Source organism: Scyliorhinus canicula, chromosome 1 (assembly GCF_902713615.1).
Source record: "Scyliorhinus canicula chromosome 1, sScyCan1.1, whole genome shotgun sequence".
Classification (NCBI taxonomy): Eukaryota; Metazoa; Chordata; class Chondrichthyes; order Carcharhiniformes; family Scyliorhinidae; genus Scyliorhinus; species Scyliorhinus canicula.
Window position 1 is genome coordinate 128,448,493 of NC_052146.1, and position 23,026 is coordinate 128,471,518.

Genomic DNA, 23,026 nt, shown 5'->3' on the forward strand with positions numbered 1-23,026 from the left:
ATGCTAATGAGCAGCTCAGGTATGGACTTAATTCACCATCTTGATCCTTACTGCTGAAGGAACATTCGGACACAGGAGAATCATAAAGCACAGAAGGATATCATTCAGTCGATGGGGCCCATGCTGGTTCTTTAAAAGAGTTCTCCAATTAGCATGATGTGCCTCCCGACCCTGCTGTCCCCATAGCTCTGCTTTCTTTTATCTCATCAGTCAGATTGAACACCTCCTCCTATGGCAACGTGCCATTTCTTTTTGATACTCAACTGAGTCGAGAAAAAGCTTTCAATTTTTTTTTGGACAGGTTACAAATAAACAGATGATTATGGAAGGCTGACCTGTAGAGATAAACCTATGACCTGATGTCTTGTCTACCGCATTAATATTGGATAGATTAACATGAGCTTGCTTTCCTCACAACAGCTGTGAGCTGCACAGGTTCCAATGAACCACTTGGCCTTTGTTGGTCTCCAAAGCAGACGTTCACTGCCATTTGTTGTTACAAATAACAAGCTGTGAAATGTGGAAATTAAAGTTTAACTTCCAATGTACTGGCCTATTTTGCTTCAGCTGACACATGGGTCTTTACTTCATGACTCTCGTCATTAAAAAAAACAGAACATAAAACAGTACTGCAGTTATGAATTAACAAAATTAAAATTGGGGCAAGTGCGGTGCACTGTCCTCAGGATGTGCCAAGCCCCAATTTTCTGGTCCCTACTGATTTGTAGGCAAACATGGCAGCTCGTGTGTGCACAGCGAGGTCCTGCACAGGGCAATGATTTGAGGGACCAACTAATCTGTTTCAGTGCCGTTGGTCATCAGCCAAACCCTGGGCTTGAATATGGCAAGGTGTCGGCTGCTGGACTGCAGACGTGCGCAGGTTAACCAGCTTTGAAGATTCACAGCCCCATGTTGCAATGTGAAATGGGATCTCATTCCGAAAGCCAAATGGAATATTCAGTACTCAGGAGGAAATACCAATCCCAACACCCACGCCCTTCGGCAATGCAGCAGCTAGATTAATATTTAAACGTTCTGTCAGGATCACTCTGAAATGCACAGGAGGAGGCATACTATTGGCAGCACTTCTTAATGTAGAAATAACATGCTGCCATATGTGATAAGCACTTTTGGAGGACAATTTATTTTTTCAGACTGTAATGTCTGTGGGCGTTCAATCTTTTTCCTTCTTTTCGCTCAATGCAACTTAAAGAGAAAGTCCCTATGGAGATAAGCATTTCAATATCCACACATCTCGTAACATGGTTTCATTTTTAAGAACAAAAGAAAAACATGAAATGAAAGAAGGCCTTGTACTCCATCAAGCAATGCTGCTTTCACAGACCCAAGTATAATAGACCCTGTCAAAGATGGCAAATTGGAAATCTGACTGTTTGAGATTATAATAAACACATTACATTTTTTTTTTCAATGGGAATTGGGGACTAGAATTTTAGTAATTCTAAACCGGCTTCTGCGTTTACATTCCGAGAGAGAGATGGTCTGCTGTCTTTTGTTTTGTGCTGGAGAAGGACAGGAAATCCATGTTGCTGACTAATATGCAGAATATTTGTAGACAATCACCCATCAAAATTAATAATAGTCATAGAGGCCTGCAGCACCGTGAAAGACCCTTCAGCCCATCGCGTCTGCACCGGTCAAAATAACCACTTAACTACTCCAATCCCATAGCCTTGCATACCTTGGTATCGCATCTAAATACTTCTTAACTGGTAATAGGGTCTCTGCCTCCACCACCCTTTCAGGCAGCGATTGATTGATTCAAGATCATAAGTCTTAGGCTCGGAAGTAGGCCATTTCGCCCACTGAGTCTTCTCCACCATTTGATATATTTTCCTTGCAGATTTCATCTGGATGCCTGTCTTAACAAGAGCGCATGTTTCTCAGACTCGTAGGGAACAGACAATCTATCAGATGGGCCATACTGATACATGCAGAAGTCTGGTTGGATTGGTGAGGTCTTAAATTACATGTATGATATCTGCCATCTTCTCATGTGTTGGACCTGCAATAATAGCAAGACAGAAATATAACTGGAGGTGGAATGCTTGCTGGAGAGTTTCTTTCTTGCATTGTCACACAGACCAATGGTTAATACGGGGCTCCATGACGTTAATCTCCTTGCAAAAGCTTTGCATCTCAAAAAAGTTTGTTCAAAGGTTCCTGAAGAGCATTATTGTTCTGGAAATGTTTTGCTGTATGGTTGAGAAATTAAGTATTATGGGTGGAATTTTACAATCTGGTTGCAGGGAGTGTGGGGCTGAAAAATGGGCAGAACCATTTGAAGCCAATTTTACTTTGGCAGGGCTGGAAAACCCATGCAGCACCTCACATCCCCGTACCGGCCTCCCCGAACAGGCACCAGAATGTGGTGACTGTGTTATTCCTCGTGTCTTAATAAAGCTCGTAGTCTCAAAGTTGGAGAAGATGCTTTATTGTGAATTTGTTCTGTCTTCAGAGCTTAACTTACGGCTACCTCAAATGCTGCCTGCCTGTGTGTCTGTGTCCTGCTCCCAGTTCTGCCTTCCGTTAAGTGTCGTCACTTCCTGTCCCTGTGTATATAGAGCTCTCCCGTGCTCCCTCTAGTGCTTGCTCAGTTGTATTGCATCTACTCAGATCTACAATCACCACAGTGACTAGGGGCTTTTCACAGTAACTTCATTGATGCCTACTTGTGACAATAAGCGATTATTATTATTATCATCCCCATACCCTCTGGCACCCATGTCACTCTACATAAAATGTTGTCCTTTCATCCTCTCCATCCAAGCCATTATGGACACTCACCATTTCGCCCCTTGCACCTGATGAAGGAGATGCACTCTAAAAGCTAGCAATTTGAAATAATCCTGTTGGGTTTTAACCTGGTGTTGTAAAACTTCTTACTGGGGTGAAGGTTGACAGTAGAAGGGGTGCGGCTGAGGGTGAGTGAAGTGCTGGACAGGTGACGTGCCTTCCAAGAAGTTGGAAATCGCGTGTCAAACTGTATGTTAATCACTCTTGGGAGACGTACTTTGAACTGTCACTTCTCACCTGATCATGGCAGGAGCTCTTCAGTTCACTGATCAAAGCCTTCTCAGCTGGTCAGTTTCATGGAAGAAGGCCTTCTCACTGTGTGCTCACCTTTGTGACCTTGGCGAGTTGTTACCAAGTCGCCAAACAAGTGCACTGTCTGAGAAATGCAGAAATGTGGCTAAAAAAGTTCCTAATTGGTTCCTTAACTAGGTACTTACTTACCTGAGAAATCCAAGGCCATTCCTCATTCACCTTCAATCCCATCTTGCAAGGTGGAACATAGTGGAGATCCTGACCCAGCTTCAATTTCAGGGGATGGAAGTCCCATGCAAATCTGCCTCGCTTGGCTTGGGAAAATCTACCCCTAGCCCCAGCCCACCCCATCTCCTCCCTTTGCAATCAGGCACAAGGTTCTGTACATCAACGTGCAAGGGCTGATCTAAAGCAGGGGACTTTCCTGGGGTGGAAGTAATTAGAAAAGATGAGGAAGTTCAAATTTTAACTTTACTCAACATAATTTTTAATGGAGAAATTGTGCGTTCACGTCAACATGCAGATCGAACAAGCAAAATCCCCCAGTTATTCAAACTCACATCTCCACCATTCAACAATGGCCTGCAGTTCTCAAAATATTTTTAAAATAACTTACACCATTCCCCAGCAGTACTGGAACAGTTATATACCTGGAGTATTTCATTACAGTTTACATTTAGCCTTGTATTAATTTTTCAACATTGTTCCCAACCAGGTATCTACCTGGTTCCTTAATGAGAAAGTTTATTAACACAGGGGAAGGGAAGGGAAGGGAAGGAGAGGGCGGGGTGGTGGACTGGAGGGAAGGGCATAGTGGCATTGTCACTGGAATATTAATCCAGAGATTTTAGGGAGACTTGGTTCGAATCCCACCACGGCAAATAGTGAAACGTAAATTCAATAAAAAGCTGAAATGAAAAGTGTAATGATGTTCAGGAAAACATTGCCGATTCTTGTAAAATGTTCACCATCTGGTTCACTAATGTCCTCTTAGGGATGGAAACCTGCTGGTCCAGACCCCCAGCAATGTGGTTGACACTTAATTGAAATGGCCCAGCAAACCATTCCAGGTTGGGCAATAATTTTTTTTTAAAAACACATTAGCTGCTTTGACCTAGAGCTTATTCCTCATATCTTTAGGCAGACAGGGGAGGGAGCAAAAGAGGGGGAGACATTGCACTATTAGTTATGGAGTCAGTTACTGAAGTAAGGAGAGATGATATGTTGGAGGTAACATTAAATTAAACTTTGTGGATAGATTTTAGGAATATAAAAGGGACAGCCACATTGCTAGTAGACCCCCAGATAGTCAGCAGGAAATTGAGGAGCAAATAGGTGCGCAATTTGCAGAAGTGTGTAAAGATAATAATAGGGTATTTAAAGTGGATGATTTCAACTTTCACAACATTAACTGGGATAGTCATTGTGTTAGGAGCTTAGATGGAGAAGTGTTTGTAAAATGTGTACAAGAGACATGTGTAACATGTGGAGGGTCCAACAAGGGACGGTGCAATGCTGGACCTAATTGTGGGGAATGAAGCTGGACAGGTGGCTGTGATGATGGGGGAGCATTTTAGTGATAGTGACCACAACACAATGCAATTTAAGTTTGTTATGGACAAGGAGGGAGGGGGAGGGGGGGTGTTCAAAGAGGAAATGGGGAGGGTACAGGCCCAACATGCTCCCTCTAGGGTAATAGGAAGGAGTTAAAAAGCCCAGAGAACCATTGACGACCAGACATAGGACGCAATGAGAAGGAAGAAAGAGGCTTTTAATAAGTAAATCAATAGAGGCATTAGTAGAATAAATAAAGTGCAGGATGGAGCTTGAAAGCAATTAGGAGAACAAAGAGGGGATATGAGAAAGCTCTGGCTGGCAAAAGTAGGGAAAATCCCAAGATATTCTATATTTATATCAATGGGAAGAAGATAACAAGGGAAAAAGTAGGGTCCAAGGGGGGAAATCTTTGGGTGGAACCAGAGGACATTGGTAAGGTGTTAAATGACTACTCTTCACCCAAGAGAATGAGGAGGCAGATTTGGAACTCAGGAAGAGAGGCTGCGAGGTTGTTGAGCAAGTTGTCATAGGGAGGGACATGTTATTGGAGGGCTTAAAAGTAGAGAAATCTCCAGGTTCGGACGAACTGTGTCCCAGGTTGTTGTGGGAGGAGAGGAAAGAGATTGCAGGGGCCATGATCAAAGTTTTAATTCTTCTCTGGCCATGGGAGAGGTGCTAGAGGACTGGAGAACTGCGACTGTGGTCCCACTATTTAAGAAAGGCTATAGGGATAACCCAGAGAACTGCAGGTCAGTGAGTCTCACGTCAGTTGTGGGGAAACTTATGGAGAAAATTCTGAAGGAGAGAACCTATCTCCACTTGGAGAGGCAAGGTTTGATCAGGAATAGTCAGCATGGCTTTGTCAGAAGGAGGTCATGCCTAACAAATTTGATTTGAATTTTCTGAGCGCATGACTAAGTGTGTAGATGAGGGTAGTGCAGTTGATGTAATTTACATGGATTTCAGCAAAGCCTTTGACAAGGTCCCACATGGGAGACTTATAAAGAAGGCAAATGCACATTGGAACTTTATAAGGTGGATTCAAAGCTGGCTGAGCTGCAGGAGACAGACAGCTACTTTAGTGATTGGAAACCAGTGTCCAGTGGCATACTACAGGGACTTGTGCCGGGACCCCTATTATTCATCATTTATATAAATGACTTAGATGACTATGTGGGGGGTAGGATCAGTAAGTTTGTGGATGACACAAAGGTGTTATCAGGTGGTTAACAGTGGGGCTGAGTGTCTTGGGTTACAGGAAAATACGGACGAGATGGTCAAATGAACAGAAAAGTGGCGATGGAATTTAATCCTGAGAAGTGTGAGGTGACATAGTTTGGAAGGAGCAATTTGACAAGGAAATATTCAATGAATGGCACCACACTGGGAAGTCCTGAGGAACAAAGAGACCTTGGTGCATCTGTAAATAGCTCTCTGAAGGCAGAAGGGCCGGTTAATAGGGTGGTGAAAAAGGCATATTGTATATTTGCCTTTATCAATTGTGACACAGATTACAGAAGGAAGTCATGTTGGAGTTGTATAGAACTTTGGTGAGGCCACAGTTGGACTACTGTATGCACTTCTGTATGCCACATTATAGGAAGGATGTGATTGCACTGGAATGGGTGCAGAGGCATTTCACTCGGATGTTTCCTGGAATGGAACATTTAAGTTATGAAGAGAGGTTGGATAGGCTTGGGTTGTTTTCGGAGAGGCATGGACAAAATGGCTAGGTAACTCTGTTCCCCTTGGATGAAGGGGCCATTACGAGGGGCCACAAGTTCAAGGTGAGGGGGGCGGGAGGTTCAGGGGGATTTGGAGAAGAACGTTTTTACCCAGAGGGTGGTGACGGTCTGGAACGCACTGCCTGGGAGTGTGGTAGAGGCGAGTTGCCTCGCATCCTTTAAAAAGTACCTGGGTGAGCACTTGGCACGTCTTTACATTCAAAACTATGGGCCAAGAGCTGGCAAATTGAATTAGGATTGGCAGATCAGGTGCCTTTTATGCGGCCTCGATGGGCTGAAGGGCCTTTTCTACACTATATTTTTCTGTGATTCGGTGATATCTATTAGATTGCAGGAAAGGTATTTCTCATCTTTTCCACACGGTGCTGAAACAATGTAGCGAACTTTCTCCCACTTGTGCATTTCGTCATGATCGACCCCACAGTCTGTTGCTGACCTCATTTGAAGATGCCAAAGTGATAGATTGCTTCCACATTTCCTCATCTTGCCACGCTGCTGAGGTCAGTTACGCACATTTCACAGGAGAAGCAGCAGCTCAAAGTGGGCAAGAGGAGCTGCTGAAACTGAAGGGGCTGGAGTTTTTTTTTCAGTTCTGCAAGAAGAAAGTGGTTTTTACATCAATGCCGACCGACACTTGCTTTGGATTTGCTCCTCACAGGATTGGACCACTGATGTTTCTGGAATCGTCCACCCCAGCCCAACCCATCCACCAGTAGGAACAGGCATGGCCTCCCCAATCAGCTTCTGCTCCTAATAAATGCCACCCAATGGTCAGAGTATTGGGAAATGGTTGACTGCCATTGCTCCACAAGAGGCTCCGAGGATTGAAGGTGGTCGGTGCTTCATGCCAGCTTGCTCCTCCCTGGCATGATATATTTTCTCATGTTCAAGTGATGCAGTAATATTATGGGGCTGGCCCAAGAAACGGCAGCATAATAAAGCTGCAACTGCATGGAAGCCTTGCACTCAGTATCATCCACACCACCACCATTTTCTTCCTTTCCTTGTAAGGTCAGTTTCTATGGTGTGTGGCGGGCTGGTTTAGCTCAGTAGGCTGGACAGCTGGTTCACGATGCAGAACGAGGCCTGCAGCATCCCAGGTTCGATCCCCGCACTTGCTGAGGTAATTCACGCATTCTCAACCTTATCCCTTGCCTGAGGTGTGATGATCCTCAGGTTAAATCACCGCCAGTCAGAAAGCAGCCTATGATCATCTGGGACTATGGTCTTTTTACTACTATGGTTTATCTGCAAGAACCTAAAAACAGGGTAAAGATCACACCCTTGGAATTTAGGAGACAAGAGACAGGGTGGAAGGTTGATTTCGACATCTATCCATCCCAGGGATGCTCCTCCAATGACTGAAACAGTGTGCTAAATTTTACTGCAAGAAGATAAATTGAATGAAGATATGGCTAAATTGAGGCAGGGGAGAAAGGAAGAGATATGAAGGTTTGAGGAAGAGTGTCTAGAGTGGTACATATGTGTAATAACTGAGGGGAGTTGGGTAGCCATGGTGCTCGGTGCTGTATTGAATCTTCCACTAGACCCACCCCACTTACCCAAAGATCATTGAAGGGCTAGTTGAACAAGTGTTAGTGTGTTGATGCTCCGGGAGGTTAAAAAAGAAAAGGAAGTGGTGAGAGTTGTGTTAGCGTCGCAGGTGATTGAGAACGTGGGACTCAAGACATCCAAGGCAGACTTGAATGAATTTGTGGACATACACATACAGATTTAGTCATTCACCGTCAAATCTGGCTGGACCACAAAGCATTGCTGGGCTCTGCCATTGTCTGTTAAAATTGATCACTCTTTTCAGGATCATCCTGGAATGCCTCCAACTTCTTTTCTCAACTGTAAGCAGTCTCCTTAAACACTTCTCCTGTTTGCTCCACCCTCACCTTCACAAGCAAGTGCAAAGAGCTCAGACTTTTAATTTAAAAAGACCAACTGGTCAACTGCCTCTGTCACTACGTCCCTCCCCCTTCTGCTAGTGTGCCAGGCCAAAGCTCAAGGCATCCCCCCATCCTATCAGGTTCTATCCCATCTGCTCGCGACCCCTTTCCAAGCTTATATTGCTCATGGCACTCTTACTCCCTCAATCTCATTCCCATGAATCTACTGACCATCCAGCTTCCTTTATTGGCTCCCTGGTTAGCTGATATCCATGCTTCTCTCTCTTTTGCTACTCTACCCTCTCTTTCAACTCTGCTGTCATCACCATTCTCCTCCAACAAAAGCAGCTCTTGGCTCCATCTCCAACCTTCCTTTCCTCATCAATGTTCTGGAATATGCTGCTGCCTCCCAAATCCTTTTCCATCTTTCCTGGTTTGCCATTTTGAAACTTTACAGTCAGGTTTCTGCCTCTGCCAGGGTACTGAACCAGTCACAAATGACATCCTATGTGACTGTGGCAAAGGTCAACTTTCCCCCCTTGTCCTTCTCGACAGAAGCCTTGGGTGGCACGATGGCTAGCACTGCTGGCTCACAGCTCCAGGGTCCCGGGTTCAAATCCAGTCTCGGATGACTGTCAATGTGGAGTTTGCACTTTATCCCCATGTCTGCGTGGCTTTCCTCCGTGTGCTCAGGTTTCCTCCCACAGTCCAAAGATGTGCAGATTAGGTGGATTGGCCATGATAAATTACCCCTTAGTGTCCAAAAGGTTAGGTGGGGTTACTGGATTATGGGAATAGAGGCCGGTGCAGACTCGATGGGCCAAATGGCCTCCTTCTGCACTGTAAACTCTTATGATCTATGACCTATCTGTAGCCCTTGGCACAGTTGACCTCAAACAGCCCTCCACCACCATACCATAAGACTGCACTCACCTGGTTCCACTCTTATCTATCTAATCGGAGCTGAAAAATTACCTGCCTCTTCCTTCTCTCATGTTACCCCTCATGTCTCCTGGGGATCTAACCTCAGCCCCATCCTCTTCCTCATCTACATATTCTTCCTCAGCAATATTGTCCAAAAACAGAACATTAGGTTTGACATGAAACTCCGCCTCTACCTTAACAGCACTTGTTCCCACCCCTTGACTTTCTCAAAATTGTCAGACTGCCTGTCCGGCTTCCAATGCTGGATGAGCATCCTAATGTACATCAGGGGCTGCTCCACCATTCAATAAAATCATGGCTGATCTGATTGCAACATTCACTCCAGCTTCCTGGCTGCACTGGGAAACCTTCCACCCCCTCCTCACAAGAATCTATCTAATGCTACTGTAAAATTAAATCAAAGACTCTGCCTTCCACTGCCTTTGGAGGAAAAGGGTTCCAAAGACTCATGACTCTGAAAGAAAGAATTTCTCCTCATGTCTTCAATGGGTGACCCCTTATTTTTAAACATCAACCCCCAGCTCTAGATTCTTCCACATCCTGTCAAGACTCTTCAAGATCTTATAGTCTTCAATCAAGTCACCACTTACTCCTCTTCAGCTTCAGCAGACACAAGCCTAGTCAGTCCAAACCTTCCTCAAAAGGCAACCCTCCCATTGCAGTAAACTTACTCTCACTTCAATTAAAAACTGGGGAGGAACAAATGTATTTACGGTGGTCACCATTCTGTACCCTCATGCTTCAACGTCCATCTATCTCCCTGGCAGCTGTCGGAGGCTGAATTAGACTATTCACAAACTTGGTGTCATTAACCCCAAGATCAGCTTTAAGCCACATATCCTGAAGCTGCCTTTTCCACCTCTGCTGGATCTCCCGACTCCATCACTGCCTCAACTCATCTGCTGAGACCCTCATCATTGTCTTTGGAACTGCTCGACTTGACTATTCCGAAGAACTCCCGGCTGGTATCTCACATTTTACCCTCTGTGAACTTGAAGTGATTCAAAGCTCTACTGCATGCGCAGTACCAGCCTCCCCGAACAGGCGCCGGAATGTGGCGACTAGGGGCTTTTCACAGTAACTTCATTTGAAGCCTACTTGTGACAATAAGCGATTTTCCATTTCATGCGCCTGTAACGGATATCCAATCCCGCTGTGCATCACTCCCCATGCTCACTGACCTACATTGGCTCCCTGTTGAGTAAAACCTCAAAAAGTATAATACTCTCATTTTCCATTCCTGCGGTGGCCTTGCCCCTTCCTATCACTGTGATTTCCACCAGCACCATAACAATCAGAGATGTCTGCACTACTCTAATTCTGGGCTTGAGTATCTCAAATTTTACACTGCTCTATCATTCATGGCCAGGCCTTCAGTTAAATAGTCCCTGTAATGATGCAAACTCACAGACATCATTAGGTATTTATTAATAAGAAAAACCGTACGAGGCCAGCAGACCCAGAGCAACCCCCAATTACCCTGGTCTCTACATTTCTTCGAGATTACGTCTGCCTAAGAGAAGACGACTACACCCCCTGGGTGATTATCAACTCTTGTTCGCAATTGGTCCCTCGGGCCATGTGACTGCTGTGCTACCCTTAAAGGGACAATCACCACATTCTTTCCCCCTTTAACTCCTTTATGCAATCTTCAATAATTAAGTTACTCAGTCCTAAATGCTAACTAAACATTATACTCATGAGATGGACAATTATAAATTGCATCTTGGAGGGGTTTTTCTGTTTCTTGTAGTAGAACAGCATCATTCTGTAGTCCAAGATGCTTCCACGGGATCAACATTAACAGGAACTGCAATAACAGGTGCTTCTCTGGCACAGACAGTTCATTGCTACTTGATTCCATGAAGACATCAGTTATGTCTATAACAGGTCGATCAGGTTCTCAGGTATGTTGGTACTTACAGATTTAAAAACAAATTTGATTGCAACACCGACTTCTGGAGCGTCATTCTACTCCTCAAATGATCCACATATTTACTAATGATCAGTCCTTCCATGTTGACTAGGTGCAGCAGGAGTCTAGTCTCAGAGACAATATTTCCAGGGATCTAACTTGATCCACTACCGAAGTTTCAGATTTTGACACCATGTCATATTCTGTACATAATATGTTTATTTTTATTGTTGCAATGGTGATGGCTCATTGATGAGATCTTGATGCTAGTGCGTTTAAACATAAACACTTTTGCTGGTGGCCTTTAACTATCTGCAGTTTCAAATATAGTCTTGAATGGAGCTATTTGATGCAGGCTTGCTGCTTACGGAGTTCTGTCCTAGACTGTTCTCTGGCCATGTGACTGCATACATCACTCAGTGGGCGGTGCCACTCGCGAGTCCCACGTTCACCCTTGTTCTGCCGAGCATTTACATTATAATGCATGCAGACACACATCATCACAATACAACTTTGTGGGTGCAATCGAATGGCCATGCTGCGCCTGAAAAGTCCAATGCGGCCAGGAGACCCCGTTCCCGTGATCTACCCAGCTCGCAACGCTTCGCAAGATCTAACCTGATCTCGCGAGACGTTGCGATGTAAATTCTGCCAATTATGGGCGGGATCATCTTTTGGCAAATCTGCATATTAGAGCGAGACATCTAGCCTCACTCTAATATGCAGTTTCCCCAAGGCACCGGGAGCAGTCTCCTTCGCCTTGGAGACCTCGGGTGAGTGCCTTTCAGTATGGTCTCCACAAACGGGGTCAGACGGAACGGCACTCATGGGGGTCTCCCAGGGGCATTCCCTTTGGGAAGGGTGGTATTCAGCCTGGCAGTGCCAGTTATATCAAGCTCTATGTCTTGGCAGTTCTTTCACAATCTTAGCCATGTTCAATTTATATCCTGAGAACCGGCCAAATTCCCTCAGGATTCCATAATACCGTCCATCCCCACCATTGGTTCCGATATATATACATAACAGCAGACCGTTTGCGTATAACGAGACTCTATGTTCCATTCGCTACCCCCCGGACCAGCCCTTTCCAGCCTCTAGAAGCTCTCAGTGCAATTGCCAGTGGTGCAATTGCCAGTGGCTCTATGACCAGCACAAGCAGCAGAGGGGAGAGAGGGCAGCCCTGATTTTGTCCTACGGTGCAGTCTAAAGTAGTCCGATGTCGTCCTGTTCGTCCTTACACTCGCCTCCGGGGCCTGATATAACAGCCTAACCCAGTCGATGAACCCCGCCCCGAACCGTCCTAGTACCTCGCACAGATAATCCCACTCGACCCGGTTAAAAGCCTTTACAGCATCCATGGCTACCACTATCTCTACCTCCCTACTCTCCGGGGGCATCATAATCACGCTGAGCATCCTTCTTAGGTTGGCCACCAGCTGCCTCCCTTTTAGAAACCCCGTTTGGTCCCCCACAATTACATCCGGTACACAGTCCTCAATTCTGGTCGCCAAGGTCTTGGCCAGTAACTTGGCGTCTACGTTGACCAAAGAGTATGACCCACAGGTCTCCGGTCATTATCCCGTTTCAGAATAAGCGAGATGGTAGCCTGCGATATCGCGGGGGTAAACTCCCTCTGTCTCTTGCCTCGTTAAAGACCCTGACCAGCACAGGCCCCACTCTCCCAACAAATTTTTTGTAAAACTCCACCGGATACCTGGACGGACCCGGGGCTTTACTCGACTGCATGACCTTCAGGCCCCGCAATACCTACCTCTTCGATCCTGACCAGGGCCCCCAGTCCGTCCACCAAACCCCTCCCCACTCTTGGGAAGGTCAGTTCTTCCAGGAATCACCTCATTCGCACCCCCCCCCCCCCCCCCAACCTGGTCCCCCGGGGGGGGGGGGGGGGGGGGGGGGGTTGCAAAGTGTACAGCTTCCTATAAAAGTCCAGAAATACCTTGTTCAGCCTGCCGGATCACCCACTATATTACCCTCCCCATCTACTAACCTTCCCCATTTCCCTAGCCGCTTCCCTCTTCCTTAGTTGTTGCGCAAGCATTCTACTGGCCTTCTCCCCATGCTCATAAATCGCACATTTTACCTTTCTAAGCTGCTCTACAGCCTTGCCTGTAGTCAGCACCATAAATTCGGCCTGCAGCCTGAGTAACTCTGGCCTCGGGGATTCCACGTAACTCCTGTCCGTCCATAGAATTTCCTTAATCAGTCAGTCAGTCTCTGCCCTGTCTGTCTTGTCCCTGTACGCCCGGATTGAAATCAGCTCCCCTCTCACCATTGTCTTCAGCACCTCCCAGAGCACCGCTGCCGAGACTTCTCCAGTATTGTTCACCTGCTGGTAATTCTGCATGCATTTCCTCAGCCTCTCACACACCGCCTCGTCCGTGAGTAATCCAACTTCCAGTCTCCATGGTGGGCATTGAAAGCTGTCCTTACAAAACTGCAGGTCTACCCAGTGCGGAGCATGGTCCGATATGGCAATTGCCGAGTATTCTGCCCCCACCATTCTGGCCAGCAGGTCCCTACTCACCACAAGGTAGTCAATTTGGGAATACACCTTGTGGACGTGGGAGTAGTACGAAAACTCCCTCGCTGTCGGCCGGCTAAATCACCACAGATCTGCTCCCCCCGTTTGCTCCATGAACCCTCTCAGTTCCTTTGCCATCGCTGGCAACCTGCCTGTTTCTGTACATGACCGGTCCAGGCTTGGGTCCAGGACTGTATTAAAGTCCCCGCCCATGATCAGCTTACGCGAGTCCAAGTCGGGGATCTTCCCCAGCATCCTCCTAATAAAATCCACATCGTCCCAATTAGGGGCATACACACTGACCAGGACTACTCTCACCCCTTCGAGCTTACCCCTCACCATAACGAACCTGCCACCCCATCCACGATTGTGCCCTCCGCCTCAAATTGTACCCTTTTATTAATCAGGATCGCAACCCCCCTCGTCTTAGAATCAAGCCCCGGATGAAAGACCTGACTGACACAGCCCTTCCTTAACCTAACCTGGTCTGCCACTTTCAGGAGAGTCTCCTTCAGCATGTCTACATCCGCCTTCAGAACCCGCAGATGCGCAAACATACGCCACGCCCTCTTAACTGGCCCGTTTAATCCTCTAACATTCCAGGTGATCAGCCTGGTTGGGGGGCACTTCGCCACCCACCCCCTCCTTTACCGATCAGCCATCCCCTTTCCTTGGCCAGCCCCCCAGCCATGGGTCGCGCTTCATCTGGCCTGCCTCCTGACCGGCTCCACCCATGACCTCCTCACTGTTGCCATGCCCAGTTTCCATCGTCAGCAGAACGACTGCCCCCCCTCCCCCCCCCGCTAGCAACACCATCCTATCACCTAACCCCTGCTCTAATCTAACTGTACGGCGCTTCACTTCTAAACCTCCAAAACATCTCCTTTTTACTACTGGAAATCTCTCAAGTGATTAGAAGTTTTAGAAGTTTTAGAACAGTACAGCACAGAACAGGCCCTTCAGCCCTCGATGTTGTGCCGAGCAATGATCACCCTACTCAAACTCACGTATCTACCCTATACCCGTAACCCAACAACTCCCCCTTAACCTTACTTTTTAGGACACTACGGGCAATTTAGCATGGCCAATCCACCTAACCCCGCACATCTTTGGACTGTGGGAGGAAACCGGAGCACCCGGAGGAAACCTACGCACACACGGGGAGGACGTGCAGACTCCGCACAGACAGTGACCCAGCCGGGAACCAAACCTGGGACCCTGGAGCTGTGAAGCATTGATGCTAACCACTATGCTACCATGCTGCCCCTTCCGGCAGCTTTTATTTTACTTTTCCTGGCCGCATGGCGTGTCCATTTTCCCTCTGCTTTTGATGAGAGTGTTCCTCAAGGTCCAAGGGGCAGCTTTTAAAACTTTTTAAAAAATAAAAGCAGGTTGAGAACTTCTTCTCCCAAAACTTTGTTGAAGTCCCCCAGTGCAAGGAATGCTGCCATGGAAGCCCTGCTGGCTCTGCTGCGATCGGGAGTCCATCAATCTCAGCCTCTTCAGTTTCCTGTGCTTCTGGAGAACTCACTGCAACTCCCTGGGGCATTTCCTCTTCTCTACTGAAAACCCCCGGTCGGTTTGCTCGCTCCTGTTTTAAAAAAATCTGCAACAACTCTTTGAGTTGAAGAGAAACAAAGTCATAGCTCTTCGTTTTGACGGCTTTTTCTCCTTTTTAAAAAGGTATTTCTAAACCTGCGACTGCACCAGCCAATCCAGGCCTACTGTGCATCTGTCCCTCGGGGTCTTGCAATCTGTCAACATTCAAATCTATTCGCTCAAACATAAGTATGCGGGCGAGTATTTTTGTCTTCAGACTTTGACTAAAACAGGATACTCACAGGTGTTGGACCACAGACTGTGCATTATTTTCCATCCCATCCTCATCAGCAAATGTGATGATGCACAAAAAGTATATATTAATAAGAAAAACAGTAGAGGCCTAGAGCTCCCTGGCTGCCCTAATCCCTTCATGTCTTCTAGATGTCTTCTGCCCAAAGGGAGGACTCCACCCCTTGGATAATTACTCTCTCTCATCCCAATTCGTCCCCCAAGCCAGATGATCCTCTTTTGCTGCGTTGACCTTAAAAGGACAATCACCAATGTCCTTAAACTCTGAAATACCACTCCAACACCATTCTGCCTTTTTCCTCATTTAAAATGTTCCTTAAAACTCTTTTGACTGGACATTCTGCCCCAACATGTGGCCCAGTGTCAGATGTATGCCTTATGTATTGCTCCTGAAGTGTCAGGGGTGTTGTTACTGCATGAAGGCTGCCATATACATGCAACTGTTGTTGTTAATCCATATACTCTCAATATTCGCAGTCATGCTCATTTTGGAGATATTTATCATCACACATTTGGTGAGTCATATACTATTCCTGTATATTGTGCGCCCAGGTACATTATGTGACACAACTAGTCGTTTCCAAACTTTTGAAGTATCATTCACCTGCAGCAACAGGTTTGCTAGTAATTGAACTGTCAGAATGCATGTCCTCATACCACCAAAGAGCTGCAAATGGCAAGTAAGCTGCTGTAAAGTCATTGATGTTTGGACAGCCTCACCCTTATTCCAGGTGGGATCAGCAATCATCTGGGAAAGGACTGAAGTCTCCTCCTCCTTTTCCCCCCCTCCCCCCCCCCCCCCCCCCCCAAACCCCCTTAAACTCTTGTACAGTCTACCACGTTGTTCATGCTTGATATTGGCAGTGGCTGAGAATCCTTTGAATTCCTACAGGGCAGAAGGAGGCATTTCGGCCCATCAGGGGCCTGGCACCGACCCTCCGTAAAAACACCATCTTGGCCTACTCCTCGCCCTTTCCCATTCGCATTGAGGAGGACACAATTAATGCATTAAACATATATAAATACTTATTGGATTGTGTATATATTTGTACTTCTATTAACGTAATATCAACATAATGTCAAAGGGGCAGTGCATTGAACACCTCATGACACATTTGTGACAAGGTACAGTAATTATCAAATATGAATGAAAAACAGAGCCCAGCGTGATCACAAAGTCTGTTCCCACAGCCTGGTCGGAAAGTGAAAGAGCGACATTAGAGTATTGTTGCACACATACAGGATTCTGTTAAAATAGAAATATTTTTTTTACAATTCTGACGCTTTAGAGATTTTGGGGGGGGGGGGGTGCTAGAAAGAAAAAAAGAAAAATCTTATACAAATGCAAATCTACAAACTGAAATAATGGCTGAGATTTACGTACAGTTAGTATCCCTCTTCATTAAGGAATAATGGAAAATTAGCACAGCCTTGTGCATCAAACCTTTCCAGAAGATTGAAAGGAAAAAGCTGAAGAGAACTACACAATGATTTTCCAATTAATTATCTGTGAGGCTTTCAAACACCTGTATCTCTGAATTAGCCTTTGCAGAATTGGATAAGTAGGAACCCTACCTGTACAATTTCTAGCATTTCATCTCGACTGATGTACCCATTCCCATCCAGGTCATACATGCTGAATGCCCACTTCAACTTCTGCTCCAGTTTGCCACGGGATGTGACACTCAGCGCAATGATAAATTCTCGAAAATCAATCGTGCTATCGGCATTGGTGTCAAAGGTGCGGAACACATGCTCGGCAAACTTGGAGGCATCGCCATAGGGGAAGAAATTTGCATATATTTTCTTAAATTCATCAACAGTCAGATTTCCACTTGGGCAGTCTTTCAGGAAACCTTTGTACCATTCCTGGAGCTCATGGTCGGTGAATTCGGTGTTCGCTCGAAGATCCTGAAGGACCTCGGGGCGCAGTTTGCTATTCTGCTTACCCATCCTGGCTTTGGCGATTGCACCTAGTTAGGAAGGAGAAAAAGGAAACAAATTTAGTTAACTCAGTTTTACAGAGGTGCGTTGGTCTGTTGCTGTTTAGTGAACATTTTGACCTCAAGTGTCTGGTACAACTGATGTGTATAGCAAGCTGCTGCTTATTTAGACAGCAAGGAATGGAATGTTTAAGCTGGAATTACTCATGGCTGAGCCACTAATCCTGTGAAACCTGTAAACACTGAATGCATCTGCAATTTAAAATACATACTTTAATACAAAAGGTGGAGGCTTGAGCATGTCTTTTGATTAAGCAACTTTGTGCGTGGTTCAGGCTTAATTTTGCATAATGCAGAAATGCAATGAGATGTTTTAATTTGATTTTCCAGACACTGTACTTCACTCAGCAGGATAAGAGGTTATAGGCCCAGAATTTACTGTCAATATAATAGTCAGGACCAATGACGCTTGTTATTTATGCACAAATGATACAGCAACTTAAGGTAAGGGACAAGGTTAAATCAGGGCATCCAGGAGTCAAACTTCATAAAATTGCATTGAGTCTGGCTCACTATTGAATGCATTGAAAGGCATAACGTTGTTGCATTAGTGTGGGAGACCAGTTTAAATGCAATACAGAAAGACACTTGTCATTTAAAATCCAAGTACTCTTTTGATGAAGCAAAGCATTGATCATTGCCAAATCAAACACTCCTGCAGTAAAAATGAACTATTAGAAAAGTGCAGTTTTTCTTTCAGGTTTTAATTGGTGCTGGAGATCAGTGTCAAATGTCTACATTTTTAAAATACTTTTCCTTTGTTTTTTAAAACTCGCTATTTTAATCAAATATTTCACCCCCTCTCAATTTCTCTTCTTGTACCTGATCTGACATGGAAATGGAAATTAGAATGGGTGATTCATTCTTAGTGGTTTATTTCTCAGTCCTTCAATCTGATTGGCTGAGGTAAAAGCGGTTTACCCTGATCAATTAGGTGCCAGATTCTTGGTTTCCCACATAGAGTTATCAGTTTGGACTTCGACAACTGGCTATGCAACCTCCACTGCAAACTGTGGCAGAGAATTTCAAGCACCAATGGTCCCGAGAAGACATTCCTTCTAATATCCATCTTTGGAAACCCCCATTTTGAAATTGTGCCCCTTAGTTCTCGATTGTGGTGAACCGTTTTGCAAAACAGCTCCGGTCCGTCCACAAGCAGGACCCAGACCTTTCCATCACTTGCCATTTCAATTCACCATCCTGTTCATCCTGTTCTCACATGCACATCTCCATCCTTGGCCTGCTGCAATGTTCCAGTGAAGCCCAGCACAAACTGCAGGAACAGCACCTCATCTTCTAATTAGGCACATTACAGCCTTCCGGACTTAACATAGAGTTTAACTTCAGACTGTGAACTCTCTCCTCCACCTTCACCCCCTTTTTTATTTCTATCAATTTATTTTCATTTCTTCCATTGATCTGATTTTCCCCTTACCATTGTGACCCCTCCCCCCACTCCACTTGGGCCATCTGTTCCTAGTTGCCCTTTGACACATTGCTCACCGTTGTTCTGCCATTTATACATTCTAATCTCTATGTACCACTATCAGCACCCTCCATTGTCTTAATCACCCCCATTTACATTCCTTTTGCCTTCTGTCCTTGACATCTTTGTCAATCTCCACCTATCGCTGGCTGCCAAGCCTGCCTCACCACTCCATGCCCCTCCCCGCCCCAACAATATAAAGCTTGACCTCATGTCTAGTTCTCTCGAGCTTTGACAAAGAGTCATCGAGACTCGAAACATTAGCTTCCTTTTCTTTCCACAGATGCTGTCAGACCTGCTGAGATTGTCCGGTATTTTCTGTTTCAGATTCCAGCATCCACAGTAATTTGCTTTTATCTTCGTAGATTGGTGAAGTCTGTTCCAGGTGTACTGAGCCTACCCAGACTACATGAGTGGCAAGTTTGGCGATCAGGTCATCTGCACCGTGTGGTCACATTTGGGTTGAGAAGGAAAAAATGTTTGGACTACAGCGTCTCAAAGGCTTTCAGGCCCAGGGCATGTAGGAGAGCCTGCGAAAGACAGTTCCACTTATGTCTCCCTTGCCTTACTGAAACCCTCAGACCCAACAATATTATAGTGTCCAAGTACCCAAAGAGAGGAGCACTTCAAATGTCAGAATGTGCTATAGTCCAAGTGCTGGAAAGTGTATTCGTGTGGATTTAGTGTAGTTTTGTTGGTGCTGATGCAATGGGAAGAAGGGCCCCTTCTGTACTGGATGACTAAGTGCAAGAGAGCTGAAATTCACCCTCTTGACTCAGTCCGCTGGCTTCTCTCATCCTTTGCTTCTTCCTGGCATCAGACTCAGTCCACTTTGTCAAGAAATCCCTGGAAATCCCAGGGCAGCATAAAAAGTGTATGTCAATTTGGCGTGCCTCCTCTTTCTTTTCATAAAGCCTAGTGATTAAGCCCCAGGCAGTATTTCGGTGGACGAACAAGGCAGCTTGATTTTGATTTGACTCTGGCCTGAGTGCTTTCGAATATCTGTCAATTTGTATTATCTCTGAAGAGACAGTTGGCTAGCTTTCTTTTTCATGATGAATAATGAGATTCTGCTGTGGAATTGAATCTCCAGCGCCTTCATTTTAGCTCATTTGTTAAAAACTGCACCTATATTCCCCCAACTGAATACATCTTAATGGGGTTTAAATCGGTGTTTGCTTGCACAAATTACATTTGTGGATTCCTTACTATTGGGACTTTCGTCTCCAATTGTAGGATGTATGGATCAAAATAACTGTATAGCACAAACACCGATCCCCTTCTGCACAATACACATTCACACAAATACAATAAACACACACACACACACACACACACACAGGAAAATCATAATAGACTAAACCAATGGATTTGCTCCTTATTCATAAAACAAATTAAAGCATGGATTACCAAGTTGTCATTAGGGAACAATTGGGATAAATTGGTTTAGGTCCCTGTTCAGTAGAGATTAGAAGGTTAAGATGCATTGCATCAACGGTACATGCAATTGGTTTGCATACTATTGATTACAATGCTCTGCTTACCGCTTATTTATCTCTCACAATTATAAGGAGATTTACCAAGGAGATCAGCCGAGCTTTATCACTTCATGCCCATAGACTACTATAATTTGAATACTCAGTTAAAGCTAAAGTTCACTTCCTGGAGCCAACCGTCTTTATCACACCACATAGTAAGTAGCCCAACAAATACCACATGCATCTGGAGAGTTACAATCTGCAAGGAATTTGGTTAACACTTCATTAAAGTTGCTCACTGGCTCAGAAAACTCCATGTTACAGTGCACGGCCCAAGATTTGAAAAATCATTGCAACAAATGCTCAATCAAGTTACACTTTGCTTACTGACATTCCGATCCCAAAATTACGCTTTGCATCAAAAATATGTGCTTTGTGAAGTCCCACTGCAACACACACGAATCCCAGGGTGTAATTTTAGATTTTAAAAAATTGCCATTGGCTTTTTGTGCTATTAGCGTTTAATGGCACTGTACCACAAAGTTGCTATTTTAAATTCATCAATGCGAACTGTTACATATTATTACCATATTTTAATAAGTCTCTTTTCCAATGGTGAATCAGTCATGTTTAAAATTTTTGGGCCAGTGTCTCATTTCAGAATAAGAGTCCCATTTTCCTGTACGAGTCACAAAGCAGCACGAAGAAACATGTTACTTGGCAAATATTCTTTTCTCCGGGAAGTAAGAGTGCAATGATATGTATTTAGGTATTCCAGTGAAGGGTTAATTATTACATCTCCGAGTCATTCAAAAGAGGGCATCATCAGTTCCCAGAATAAATATCAGACCTCAGGGAATCTTGAGTGGAAGGTGGTGAATGTCAGCAGAGAGAAGTATTGATCACAGCTCAGGGAGTAGGTTAGATTAGAGAGAAGTATCACAAATTCATCATTAGCTATTAGATTATAGATTACTATATTAATAGTTACAGTTCTGTAGTGTGTGCGAACTCTATTTAATTTAATAATTCTTCAATAAATTAGTTTTGCTTCAATCTCAAGATTGGTGGTTTCTTTATCATCAATGCATCCGATCATTCTGGATCACAAAGCAAAGAACAACAACATATTACCACAAAGTGTCATATAACAGAGAGGAGCCAGCTGAGCATCGGTTTAGTTAGTTTCACGGTCAAGTGGCACAATAGTGAGGTTTGATAGAATTTTATGTCACTTTGTTGTAACAAAGATACAAAGCAAATTTCTTCATGCAGCTTGTGAGGATTATATACAGCGAGGTACGAATTTTCAGCCAGCATTCACTTTCGGGCAAAAATGGCGGAATCCGGAGAGAAACATTCAACTGTGCAGCTGGAGAGCAATACACTGGTTCTCCTGCTGAATCCGACAGTTCACTCGACAAATTACCGGAAGATTCCGCCTATAGTATGTATTTCATATTTCATTTATCAAATTAAGTTTACACAAAAAGCACAAAGTAAATTTCCCATCCTGGATAATATTTAGCAACGGTTTCAAAGAGACAAGGTTGAAATAATGTAGACAGAATTCTACCAAGCCCCCGCAGTAGATTCAATGGCGGGCTCAGAGGAGGGGTAGAGGGAAGAATTCAGCGGCAGGTCGAAAAATCGTTTTTTAACGCCAGCATGAATACAATGGGATCTTCTGCTGGTGCCCACCATGGCAGATCAGGAAACCCGCTGGAGGTTGGAGTGAGGCCTCAGTTGCTTCCCGCTAATGGGGTGAAGGTGAAGTCCCGACCAACCAGGCTGCCAGCAGGAAAACTCACTGCACGAAACAAGTTTGCGCCCATCAGCAGTGGGTTGGGGAGGATGTGCAGGTACAAAGAACAAAGAAAAGTACAGTACAGGAACAGGCCGTTCAGCCCTCCAAGCCTGTGCCGACCATGCTGCCCGTCTAACCTAAAATCTTCTACACTTCCGAGGTCCGTATCCCTCTATTCCCATCCTATTCATTTATTTGTGAAGATGCCCCTTAAACGTCACTATCGTCCCTGCTTCCACCACCTCCTCCGGAAGCGAATTCCAGGCACCCACTACTCTCTGTGTAAAAAAACTTGCCTCGTACATCTCCTCTAAACATTGCCCTCACACCTTAAACCTATACCCCCTAGTAATTGACCCCTCTACACTGGGAAAAAGTCTCTTGACTATCCACCCTGTTTATGCCCCTCCTAATTTTGTAGACCTCTATCAGGTCACCCCGCAACCCCCTTCGTTCCAGTGAGAACAAACCAAGTTTATTCAACCTCTCCTCATAGCTTATGCCCTTCATACCAGGCAACAGCCTGGTAAATCTCTTCTGCACCCTCTCTAATGCCTCCATATTCTTCTGGTAGTGTAGCGACCAGAATTGAACACTATACTCCAAGTGTGGCCTAACTAAGGCTCTTTACAGCTGCAACATGCTTGCCTTCATTGGCTGGGGCATTGAGTATAAAAATTGTCAAGTCATGTCATATGCCTTCTTGACTACCTTCTCCACCTGTGTTGCCCCT

At 45.1% G+C, this 23,026-nt stretch overlaps 1 protein-coding gene across 1 annotated transcript in view; it reads right to left on the reverse strand.

Moving 5' to 3' along the window:
- Window positions 1-23,026, reverse strand: part of LOC119967358 (hippocalcin-like protein 1) — a 187,734-nt gene that overhangs the window by 43,870 nt on the left and 120,838 nt on the right. Inside the window, exon 3 of the mRNA XM_038799781.1 lies at window positions 17,095-17,492. Within this exon, the coding sequence (XP_038655709.1) occupies window positions 17,095-17,472 (378 nt within the window). The 5' untranslated portion in view covers window positions 17,473-17,492. The remainder of the gene's footprint in view (window positions 1-17,094; window positions 17,493-23,026) is intronic.